The sequence below is a fragment of the Sinocyclocheilus grahami genome, unplaced genomic scaffold (assembly GCF_001515645.1).
Source record: "Sinocyclocheilus grahami isolate Dianchi unplaced genomic scaffold, SAMN03320097.WGS_v1.1 scaffold447.1, whole genome shotgun sequence".
NCBI classification, from domain to species: Eukaryota; Metazoa; Chordata; class Actinopteri; order Cypriniformes; family Cyprinidae; genus Sinocyclocheilus; species Sinocyclocheilus grahami.
Window position 1 is genome coordinate 648,944 of NW_015505626.1, and position 12,141 is coordinate 661,084.

General features: G+C 42.6%; 1 protein-coding gene across 1 annotated transcript in view; it reads right to left on the minus strand.

Annotated features, from left to right (window-relative positions):
* LOC107552353 (coagulation factor VIII-like) overlaps nucleotides 1-12,141 on the minus strand; it is a 32,771-nt gene that overhangs the window by 16,594 nt on the left and 4,036 nt on the right. Inside the window, exons 6-10 of the mRNA XM_016234217.1 lie at nucleotides 7,855-8,079; nucleotides 6,653-6,905; nucleotides 6,399-6,579; nucleotides 5,948-6,035; nucleotides 539-756 (exon numbers count right to left, since the gene is read on the minus strand). Coding sequence (XP_016089703.1) covers nucleotides 539-756; nucleotides 5,948-6,035; nucleotides 6,399-6,579; nucleotides 6,653-6,905; nucleotides 7,855-8,079 — 965 coding nt within the window. The remainder of the gene's footprint in view (nucleotides 1-538; nucleotides 757-5,947; nucleotides 6,036-6,398; nucleotides 6,580-6,652; nucleotides 6,906-7,854; nucleotides 8,080-12,141) is intronic.

The following is a 12,141-nucleotide window of genomic DNA, read 5'->3' on the forward strand; positions in this document are numbered from 1 at the left end:
CTGCATGCATATTCACTGCAGTTTCCACCTGAAATGTATACTGTGGGCAGTAAAACAAGTTTTATTCTTTATCATACAAATTATGATTAAGGGGCAGATTATTTAGTAATAAAGACTTATTTCCTTGCACAATACTATGTTATGACCTCAAACACCTTTACCATATTGATTCATTTGTAAACTCATACATTTTCATGTTTACATCACATAGCCAGCTCAATATGTATGGCTTGTCTGCAATGGTAAACTTGCTTGGTAGTGCACAGCAATGCACTTGTGATGCGAAGTCCCGTGAAACATGAGTCACGGCAAATAAGCTCAAAGACTTAAAGAAGCAAGCTAAAATTACATGGTTTATTTAGCAAATGTGTTTTTATCTCACTTTTGCATTTAACATTCGATTTTAGCACCATTTACTAGACATTACACTTTCTAAGTGCCGTGAAAGGTGCAATTTTTGCAGAAATGTCGCTACAGGCACATTTTTCCAGTCAGTCTGTGTAGAGACAAACAGATCTACATCAAAGTCCTTTCTCACCACTCTGCCTCTTTTGTCCAGAGATTGGGATTTGCAGATGATGAGGGGTCCCACCAGCCCAGATGCCACGTCCTGGATGGGATCCAGCATACTCTGGTATAAGCGCGTGAGGCATCGTGGGTCAGCTTCTGTGGGTCCATCTTCAGCTGTCAGTTTCCAGAGGTACATCATTATCTCACCAGGGGGAACGGCCAAAGAACGAAGGTCCACCGGTTTGTCTTCAACCCACAAAGAAAGTAAAATCAGTTTTAAATTCATTAAAAGTTAGTTTGCATCCAGCTGACTAGAATAACTTGATACCAGGGTTATTAGCATTAACTAAAACTAAAATCATTAAAAAAATTATTACTAAAATAAAATAAATGTTAAATGAAATAAGTTAACGTAAACTTCTATTTAAGCTAACTGTCAAGGCAGCATTCCTTTTTTCTCCTGAACTAAAGCCTTTTCATTCACGCAGTGAAACTGCACAGCCATTGGACCTTGCAGTGTAAAACGAACCAATGACTAGGCAGCAGAGCTGCACAAGCCTATGGCAACGAAGGCCACCAAAGCCCGCCAGAATGGGCGGGACATCTGGCTATATAAGCAGGTGTTCGCCACAGGATTCTCAGATTTTTTCTCCTTCAGCGACGACTCTACGCCTTCAAGCTGATCCGTGTGGGTCTCCCCTGCACGCCGATGACGGACACACAGAGTGCGTTTCCTGCTTGGGGAAATCCCATGCGGAAGCTGTGCTCATGGGAGCTATTTGTTCCCATTGCGAGAACTTCAGTCTCACCTCTCTCCACTCACGGATCGCTTTCTTTTCAGAGAGCGACTCCGCCCCTCGCACCCTCCCGTTTTCTTCCTCCTAGGGACCTGTGAGGAAAAAACAGCGGGGCAGAGGGGTCGAGCAACCGACTGCGAGCGAGCCCACATCGGCCCAGATCCCGCGTGCCTCGCTCTCGCCCCAGAGAGAGTATTCCCCTGTCCTTTTCTCCCGGTCTTATCAGTGTCCCTCTGCTGGTGCGAGCGACCTGATCTCATTTGGGGGAAGTGAGGACGAGCTGCTTGATGACAGCATGTCACTGGCAGCCCGCAAAACCATCACCTGCTGCCCCCGCTGTTCAGCCCGCTAAAGCGCAGCAGACGCGGGGATGCTCTCGCTCAGCCAAACGCTACCCTCTTCCTAAGCGCCAGGGACCCTGACCCAAGATTGCGTTGGACCAGGCGCCTCAGGTGTCATCCTGATCTGCGAGACAGGAAGAGGACGGGGTCAGATCTCGCTACGGCCGGACCACCCCTCAAGCAGCCTCTCTTAGACCTCTTGACACCCCGTTGAACTCCTGGTACAGTGGGAAATGTGTTTTGTGCATACAAATGGGTCCATTCATGCGCCCAAGCATTCAACCGCTGTGATAGTGGAAAAAACATTTTCAAAAAGCGAGCAAACTTCCTCTTCCATTACTCATAAGTGTTTTGCCCCCGTGTGGCCAGTCACCTGAGTTAATTCAACCCCTCTCCACACGGGCCGAGGCCTGGCAGGCCATCCCCAGAGTGTCGAGATGGGTTATGGGTAGGGCTGCACGATAAATCGCATGCGATATTTAATGCGCATCTTGTCAGAAAGCCAGTTCTGTAATCAGCGGTAAATCTCCATCATGTGCGTGCTTTCACATTGAGCAGCATTAACTACACAGAGAACTACACTGATGGAGATTTACCGCTGATTACAGAACCGGCTTTCTGACAAGATGCGCATTAAATATCGCTTGTGATTTATCGTGCAGCCCTAGTTATGGGGATAATAAAACGAGGATATTCACTCCAATTCGCTCGAAGACCCCCGCGCTTCAGCGGCGTGGTCCCCACCTCAGTGCAAAGCAAGGATGCTCACATCCTGCGCTCAGAGGTGATAAATTTGCTGGCAAAAGGAGCTGTGGAAATGGTTCCTCCAGCCCAGAGAGAGTCAGGCTTCTACAGCCGTTACTTCCTCATCCCCAAAAGAGGGATGCCCTCTGGCCCATCCTCGATCTCAGACACCTGAATCATGCCCTCATGAAGAGGTCGTTCAGGATGATTACACTGAAACAGATCCTCGAGCAAATTCGCTCAGGAGACTGGTTCTTTTCTCTGGACCTGAAGGATGCATATTTTCACATCCAGATAGCCCTCCGACAACAGGCGATTCTTGAGATTCTCCTTTGAGGGAGTGGCTTATCAATACACAATCTTTCCCTTCGGGCTGTCCCTGGCCACCCGCACTTTTACAAAGTGCATGGACGTGGCTCTCTCCCGTCTGAGACAGATGGGAATCCGCAATCTTAATTACCTCGACAACTGGCTTGTTCTGGCCCAGTCAGAGGCAGAATTAATATCACACAGGACCCTCCTCCTCAGCCACCTGGAGTGCCTGGGACTCAGGGTCAATTTTGCCAAGAGCTCGTTGTTCCCCAGCCAGCGAATTTTGTTGCTGGGAACAATTTTCGACTCAGCCCAAATGAAAGCTGTAGTCACGCCGGAACGGGCTCTGGCCATACAGAGGCTGGCGACCTCCTTCGAGATTGGTACCACTTGCCCTCTCAAAGCGTTTCAAAGGATGCTGGGCCTCATGGCGGCAGCATCGCCAGCTGGGTCTGCTGCGTATGCACCCCCTTCAGCGCTGGTTGAAACCACGGGTTCCATCCCATGTGTGGCATCACTGACGCCTGCAGATCAGGATGAGTCAGGCCTGTGTAACAGCCCTGGCCCCCTGAAGAACTCCCGCTGGATGGAACAGCGCGTGGCCATGGGGATGGTTTGCAGAAGGACACAGGTTGGGGGGCGCTGTCAAGTCAAGTCACCTTTATTTATATAGTGCTTTTAACAATACAGATTGTGTCAAAGCAACTGTACAGCATTAATTAGGAAAATAGTGTGTCAATAATGCAAAGTGACAATAGTAAACACTAATTTTTCAGTTAAAGGCAGTTCATCATTGAATTCAGTGATGTCATCATCCAGCTCAGTTCAGTTTAAATTGGTTCTGAGCAATCAAGTCAACGATATCGCTGGAAATGAAGTGTCCCCAACTAAGCAAGCCAGAGGTGACAGCGGCAAGGAAACGCGCTGTGCGAGGGCATACCGACTTTCGGCCACTGGTTGAAGGCGGAAAAGGGCTTCCACATCAACTGCCTGGAAATGCTAGCAGTATGTCGAGCCTGTCAGTTCTTCCTGCCAGTCCTAAAGGGGCACCATGTGCTAATCCGATCGGACAACATGTCTGTGGTGTCCTACATAAATCACCAGGGAGGCCTCTCCTTGAAGCGTCTCTTCACTCTGGTAGAGCGCTTCTTAAAATGGGCTCAACCCAACCTGCGCTCGCTGAGAGCAGCGCATGTACCGGGCAAATTGAACCAAGGAGCAGACATGCTATCAAGGAGCAATGTCCCCTCAGGGGAGTGGACGCTCCATCCGCAGACGGTTCAGAGAATCTGGGAGATCTTTGGCAAGGCCAAGGTGGACCTCTTCGCCTCAGAAGACAACTCTCACTGCCCACTTTATTTCTCAAGGACCAGGGACGCGTTGGCCCACGATTGGCCCAACCTCCTTTTTTATGCTTTTCCCCCGATTGCTCTGATCCCACAGGCAATCAGGCGAGTGAGGGAACAAAAACACAAGGTTCTCCTGGTGGCCCCCCTTTGGATGAACCAGCTGTGGCTATCAGAGCTAACTCAGCTATTGATAGCGGCCCCTTGGCCTGTTCCGCTGAGACAGGATCTCCTCTCTCAAGCGAACAGGACAATATAGCATCCTCAGCCCGACCTATGGGCCCTGCACATCTGGCCGCTCGACGGGAGCCTTTGAGCCTCCCAGAGTGAGTCTTAAACACAATTTTGGAGGTTAGAGCTCCATCTACGAGACTCCTCTACGCCTTAAGGTGGTCTTTTTTCTCCGCTTGGTGTCTAAATCGCGGCAAAAACCCTCATACTTCCGATTTGACAGAGGTGTTGTCATTTCTGCAAGAGCTGTTGGATAAGGGACGTTCCCCATCCACGCTCAAAGTCTATGTGGCGGCTATAGCGGCCTCTCATGCCCCAATTGAGGGCCAATCGGTGGGCAGAAACAGCGTAATCATCTGCTTCCTAAGGGGTGCCAGGAGGCTGAATCCACCTTGTCCCCCTACCGTCCCTTCATGGGATCTGTCCACTGTGCTGAGGACCCTGAAGGGCCCCGCTTTCGAGCTGCTACAGTCTGCCAACATTCGGTCGCTATTGCTGAAGACTGCTCTGCTTCTAGCACTGGCATCAGTAAAGCGAATAGGGGACCTCTCCGCGCTTCCTCCAACTGAAGAGGACAGAGAGCTATCTGCCCCGTCAAAGCTCTGAGAATCTATATTGAGCGTTCCGCCTCCTATAGGTGGTCGGAACAACTCTTTGTCAGCTTCGGTAACCGCACCAAAGGGCTTCTGGTTACGAAGCAAAGACTCTCTAAATGAATAGTAGACTCCATCTCGCTAGCGTACTCTTCTTTGGGCCTCCAATGCCCCATTGGAGTACGGGCCCACTCGATTAGAGGCATCGCCTCGTCTTGGACATGGTCCAGTTGTGTGTCCATTGCGGATATTTGTGAGGCGGCCGGCTGGGCCTCGCCATCCACATTTGCAAGGTTTTATAACCAGGAAGTCCTGGTCCTTTCCGCTTGAAGTGACATGTGCTGCGTAAACAGATCTGGCAGAGAGCCCTTGGCCGTATCACGCTCAAGTTCTCTGGCATTGTTTTACCTGTTAGCTCTCGACTGGATATCGAAGTTACAGGAGTACTCTGGAACGATTAACCAGGCCGGGTGTGACCTCGGGAAGCTCAGCCCATATTAGGCTTGGGTTGTTGTTAACTTCTCTATGGGCATTGGTTGCTGATGGAAGTTTATACTTTTACTCGTTCCACTACATTAGCATGGCGTGACTGTACTGTGTTCCCATATGCGTCTAGCAAGACACAGTACGAGTGTACTATCGAAAGGGAACGTACTCGGTTACTATCGTAACCTCGGTTCCCTGAGATAGGGGAACGAGTACTGCGTTGCTAGCCGTGCTATGTAGCTTCAGTCGAAGTAACCTGAGAATCCTGTGGCGAACGCCCGCTTATATAGCCAGATGCCCCGCCCATTCTGGTGGGCTTTGTCTGGCTTCGTCGCCATAGGCTCATGCAGCTCCGCTGCCTAGCCATTGGTTAGTTTTTAATACACTGCACGAACCAATGGCCGTGCAGTTTCACTGTGTGAATGAAAAGGCTTCAGTTCAGGAGAAAAAAGGCTTTTTTCCCATATGCGTCTAGCAAGACGCAGTACTCGTTCCCGTATCTCAGGGAACCGAGGTTACGTTTGTAACCGAGTACATTTCCCTTATGTACAATGTGAAAATGTACAATGAAATGCAATGACTCATACCCTTGTTTGTGTTCTTCAAAGGCTGAACACTGGTCAGGCCATTTGGATAAAGGTTGAATGGTCGACTGGCCATATTTTTAAAAACAATCTGTTAAGATATAAAAAAAATAGTGAATTTCAGAAAAAAAAAAAAAAAAAAAAAAAAATATATATATATATATATATATAACATCAAATTTAATTGTCTCAGTTTAACACTTTAAAGTCTCCATGAAATGAAAAATGCAATCTATTTCCTAAATGTGTCTTATTGATCTTGACTTACTGATTGATCAATTCATCCATGCAAGTTTCACACTACATTTTTCGTACAAGTCATATGGACTTATTTTATGATACATTTACATCTAAAAGCTTCAGTACCAATTGATTGCAATTGAAAAGATTGACCAGTCTTTCTCTGTTTCATGAAAGAAAGAAATGCCTATCCCTTTAAATCCACATTCCCTACCTGAAATTTGTCTCCCACTTCCCCTCTGAGCGCTGGGCCTATCAGCATTTTGCCAGTGATTTTCTTCTTAGTGAAGGTCTTGTCTGTGTACTCCACGAAAGCCACTTTCTTATAAACACCACCCAAGCGCTGAGGACCTTTTCTGAACCACTCAGATCCTGCTGCTGACGACGATGAAGTCCTGAAGCATGAAAATCAACATTATTTTCAGTCGGTTTGACATCATTCATCTCAGGGCATACTCAAAGTCGTACCGATCGCCGCTTTGAGACGAATAGTCCCAGTGCATCTCCTCTGCAGCGATGTAATGAACCCACACTTTAGGTCTTCCCTTGGCGCTCGATCGAAGCACTGATACAGGGCCTCCTTGCTTGAACACAATGGAGATCATGTTGTCTTCATCCTCCTCCTCATCATCATCATCACGTATGACGTTTCGTTTGTCTGGGATTGGGGCCACCACAGGTTCAGGACAGTTGTCAACAGTGAAGAACGCATTCATACCAGCTGGAGAAGAGAGTTAAATCGAACATCAGTGATTTGCATTCTTATTCAATTGCATTTCTAAACCAAACATAACTTGTTACTTCTTGCAAATTCATTTAGACCATCAAAGTACAAAGCACATATTTCTCAGGCCATCTTGATCTAAATCTTTCCCCTTATTAAACAAACAACAACCTCTTGTCCAACAAATGCCCGTATGATTGCCAATCAAGCTGTGTCATTGCACATTTTTCTTAACTTTTACTTAAAATATCTTATTTTAAAAGAACTAGAACTTAACTAGTCACAAATATGATCACTTATCCAACTGAAAAGACATAATGCAGTTTTTTATGCATTATCACCCCGATTACTGAACTTTTGAAGCCTTAAATTTGGTTTAAGAGTTTCATGTTGTACATCCTACACTGCTGTTAGGGTCAGTAAGATTTATTAATGTTGTTGAAAGAAGCCACTTATGCTCACCAAGGCTGCAATTATTTGATCAAAAATACAACAAAAAAAAACTGTAATATTGTGAAATAAATATTACTGTTTAAAATGACTGTTTTCTATTTAATATATTTTAAAATGTAATTTATCCTGTGATGCAAATCCAAATTTTCTGCATAATTACTCCAGTGTTCCAGAAATCATTCTAATATGCTGATTTGCTGCTCAAAAAACATTTCTTATTATTATCAATGTTAAAAACAGTTGAGCTGCTTCATATTTTTGTGAAAACTGTGATGTATTGGTTTTCAGGATTCTTTGATGAAATGAACCGTATTTATTTTAAATAGAAAGCTTTTTTAACATTATAAATATCTTATCTGCCACTTCTGATCAATTTGATGCATCCTTACTGATTAAAAGAATTCATTTCTTTCAGAAAACTTTACCTCAGCTGCAGTGCCTTTATTTTATCTTACAAAGTAAGTCCTGATGATAGCGTTATTATGAGTCTTACCTGTCTGATGAGAGTGGATCTCGCAAGAGATCAGAAACTTTCCGGTAGCAGATGGCTTCATGAGGGCTGTAGTGAAGGTCATGGGCGTCATCTCTACAGTTACCCGCTTATGGTCGAACACCTTTAATGTGTGTCCTTCAAACTGGATGCTGTGGATCTCTGGGGTCGAGCCAAGACCAATAAGATGCCAGGACACTACTGGACTCTTCTGGCACACAGTTAGACCTGATGAAACAGAAATTACAGAATATGTTTGAGAATTACACCTGTAAAGAACATGTCCACCCCAATTTCACAAATAAGAAATGAAGGGCCAGATTTACTATCAGCTTGCGCCAGCGCAAACCCTCATTTGGCATTAAAAAACTACTGTCAGGGTTTACTAAAGACACGCAGTGGGAAATTAGTGATGAAAAGGCATGGACACAGTTATTTTTGCGACTCACCTTATTGAATACGCATTTGTAGGAGTTTCCCTTTCGATCTGTAAATTTATGGGAGGAGAGCATTTAAATGAATCACGCAACGTGATTTACTAAGATTTGCTCTCGTCAGTTCACTGGTATTTGTGGCATTATTTAACGCCCCAAAAAAGCATGTCTTAAAGCAAGTGGTAATTTGCGCTGGTCATTATAGAAATTGGATGTTGCGTCTGTGTTCTTTAATGTGCGCATTGTCAGTAAATCACACGCAAAATTTTCCTCTCCCATCGCCGCTTTTATGGAATTGTGCTCTAACGCTAATTGCACTGTTTAGTAAATCTGGCCCTAAGAAATTAGAATGTACCAAAATGAAAAAAGAAGTGTCACTACTGGTCAAAAGTTTGTAATATTTAAGATTTTTTTTGATGCTTTTGAAATAGTCATTGCATTACATACAGTAAAAAAAAGTAATATTGTGAGGTATTTTTAATTTATATCATTAATAATATAATTAATTCCTGTGATGCGAAGCTGAATTTTCAGCATCATTACTCCAGTCTTCAGTGTCACATGATTATTTGCGTCAGTACGATTTTTTAAAATATTTTTATTCAGCAGTGACACATTAAATAGATCAAAACTGACAGTAAAGACATTTATAATGTTACAAAAGATTTCAATTTGAAATAAATGCTGTCCTGAAAAAAATGTATCCCAGTTTCCACAAAAATATTAGGCAGCACAACTGTTTTCAACATTGACAATAATCAGAAATGTTTTTTTTTAGCAGCAAATCAGCATATTAGAATGATTTCTGAAGGATCATGTGACACTGAAGACTGGAGTAATGATACTGAAAATTCAGCTTTGCATCAAAAGAATAAATTACATTTTAAAATATATTCAAATAAAAAAACAGCTATTTTAAATTGGAATAATATTTCACCGTATTAATGTTTTTTTTTACAGTATCTTTGATCAAATAAATGCAGCCTTGGCCTTGGTGAGCAAAAGAGACTTCTTTCAAAAACATTCAAACAATCTTATTATAAACATTTGGTTGTGTATATTTATATTTTGCATAAAGAAAATGAAACTTTTTTAGTACCTTTAATATACTTTTTGCATTAATATATGATATTATTTTCATTCAAATCAAACATAAATTCTACTCTAAAATGTATTATTACTTTAAAGTGAAAAATCTCATTCTTAACACGGTAATGATAACCATTTCTCAACAGCTGCTCAGGTGTGGTGAGGCTGATCGCACCTGGTAATGTTGAGTTGATGTATCCATTGATGGTGTGGTACTGGGTTGGACTTGATGTTTTCTTCAGTTTGTCTGCTCGGCCAACTTCCCGGTACCAACTTTTACTCTCATCGAAGACAGCAAGAAGCAAAATGAACTCCGGAACCTTCCGCTGTCTCTCCTCAGTCAGAGCCTCTGAGAGAGGTCAAATGTTAAAGGACATGTCAAATATACACCAGCATTCCAATTTCAGTACAAAATGTCAGTGAGATTTTACATGATATATTTGACAAATCCTAACAGAGAAGCAACAGTCACACCTGTTTTACAGATCAGGAGAGTCCCGACGAGTCCGCTGTTCAAGTCTCGGATGATGTCCACCTGTGATGAGTAAATGTAGGTAAGGCAGTCTGGATCTGATGTGGTTGGCCCGGAGTTGGGGGAAATGTCCCACACGTACTTGTAGTAACCACCAGGAGGCACTGCATCATCCGCTCGCTCCTGAACAGAGCTGAAGTCCTCGTACCCTGCGCCTGCCATTGAAAAGCAGAAGGATGTTGAGGTTTATCTTTACACATTATAGGTTTTCAAACCCATCAGGATATTGCAGTATATCTCACAATATTGCTTTCGTTTCGCAGGGTAAGGCCGAACTTTCTATATGCTGGTGTATATGGGAAATCAAATGTATTTTATGCACTCTGGAATTTATCAGTATCTCCAGTGTTACAAAACACATAACAGTATTCCAAAACAAGTCTATAATGATGTTGTGAGTTCAGTCTAGGAACAATTTGTCTTATGCAGTAAAAGTTGGACGGTTTGGAATGAAATGATTTACATTCCAAAAGGGTTTTTTCCGCAGCAATGTGATAGAAAAACTATTCTTTTCAATTCTTAAAAGAACCGCTTTTAGAACATTTTAATAATCTAAAGAACCTTGTTACATTATAAAGAACCTTTTGTGCAATGGAAAGATTCCATGGATGTTAAATCAATGGCTTTCATCAATTTACCTTCCGATTGTTTCCAGTACTGAATGCCGATGGGAGAAATGCTGAAAGATTGTGATGCAAAGTTTTTGAAGTGCACCACAACCCTGTCGTTCACCACTGTTCTGATAGTCGGGCCTTGAATACCTGAAACAGATCATTTAATATTCTATTTATTCAATTCTAAACTTCTTAATGTTTTTTTCCTAAGAAGCAGAGATTTCAACGCTTATACTGACCAGCCCAGGGAGGTTTTGACTTTGGTGCTGTAAAAGTAGAATCAGTGTATTCTTTATATACAGCCTTGATGTATTTCTGGACATCAGATGCAAATTTCCTGTTAGCAATAATTATGCTGTTACTAGACATATTTGCAATACAGTGCAATGCAACATAATACAACACAACTTTATTAATCCACTAGAGTTAGCAATTCATTGCTAAATATTGAAAGAAATAGTTCACACAAATATGAAAAGAAAATGTATTCATCCTCAGGCCATTCACCATATAGATGAGTTTGTTTCTTCATCAGAACAGATTTGGAGAAATGTAGCATTACATCACTTGCTCAGCAATGGATCCTCTGCAGTGCATGGGTGCCGTCAGAATGAGAGTCCAAACAGCTGATAAAAACTCTCCAACACTTGTGGATTATTGTGATGTATTTATGGATTATTGTGACACTTTGCATTAATTTATAAAATTTTGGAAGTGGTGATTTGAAGTTAAAAACATCTTGATGGATTCTAACAAACAGCTTTTGACTTCACAAGACATTAATTGATGGACTGAAGTGGTGTGGATTATTGTGATGTTTTTATCATCTGTTTGGACTCTCATTCTGACGGCACCCATTCACTGCAGAGGATCCATTCACCACAACCCTGTCGTTCACCACTGTTCTGATAGTCGGGCCTTGAATACCTGAAACAGATCATTTAATATTCTATTTATTCAATTCTAAACTTCTTAATGTTTTTTTCCTAAGAAGCAGAGATTTCAACGCTTATACTGACCAGCCCAGGGAGGTTTTGACTTTGGTGCTGTAAAAGTAGAATCAGTGTATTCTGTATATACAGCCTTGATGTATTTCTGGACACCAGATGCAAATTTCCTGTTAGGAATAATTATGCTGTTACTAGACATATTTGCAATACAGTGCAATACAACATAATACAACACAACTTTATTAATCCACTAGAGTTAGCAAAATATTGAAAGAAATAGTTCACACAAATATGAAAAGAAAATGTATTCATCCTCAGGCCAGTCACCATATAGATGAGTTTGTTTCTTCATCAGAACAGATTTGGAGAAATGTAGCATTACATCACTTGCTCAGCAATGGATCCTCTGCAGTGAATGGGTGCCGTCAGAATGAGAGTCCAAACAGCTGATAAAAACTTTCCAACACTTGTGGATTATTGTGATGTATTTATGGATTATTGTGACACTTTGCATTAATTTATACAATTTTGGAAGTGGTGATTTGAAGTTAAAACATCTTGATGGATTCTAACAAACAGCTTTTGACTTCACAAGACATTAATTGATGGACTGAAGTGGTGTGGATTATTGTGATGTTTTTATCATCTGTTTGGACTCTCATTCTGACGGC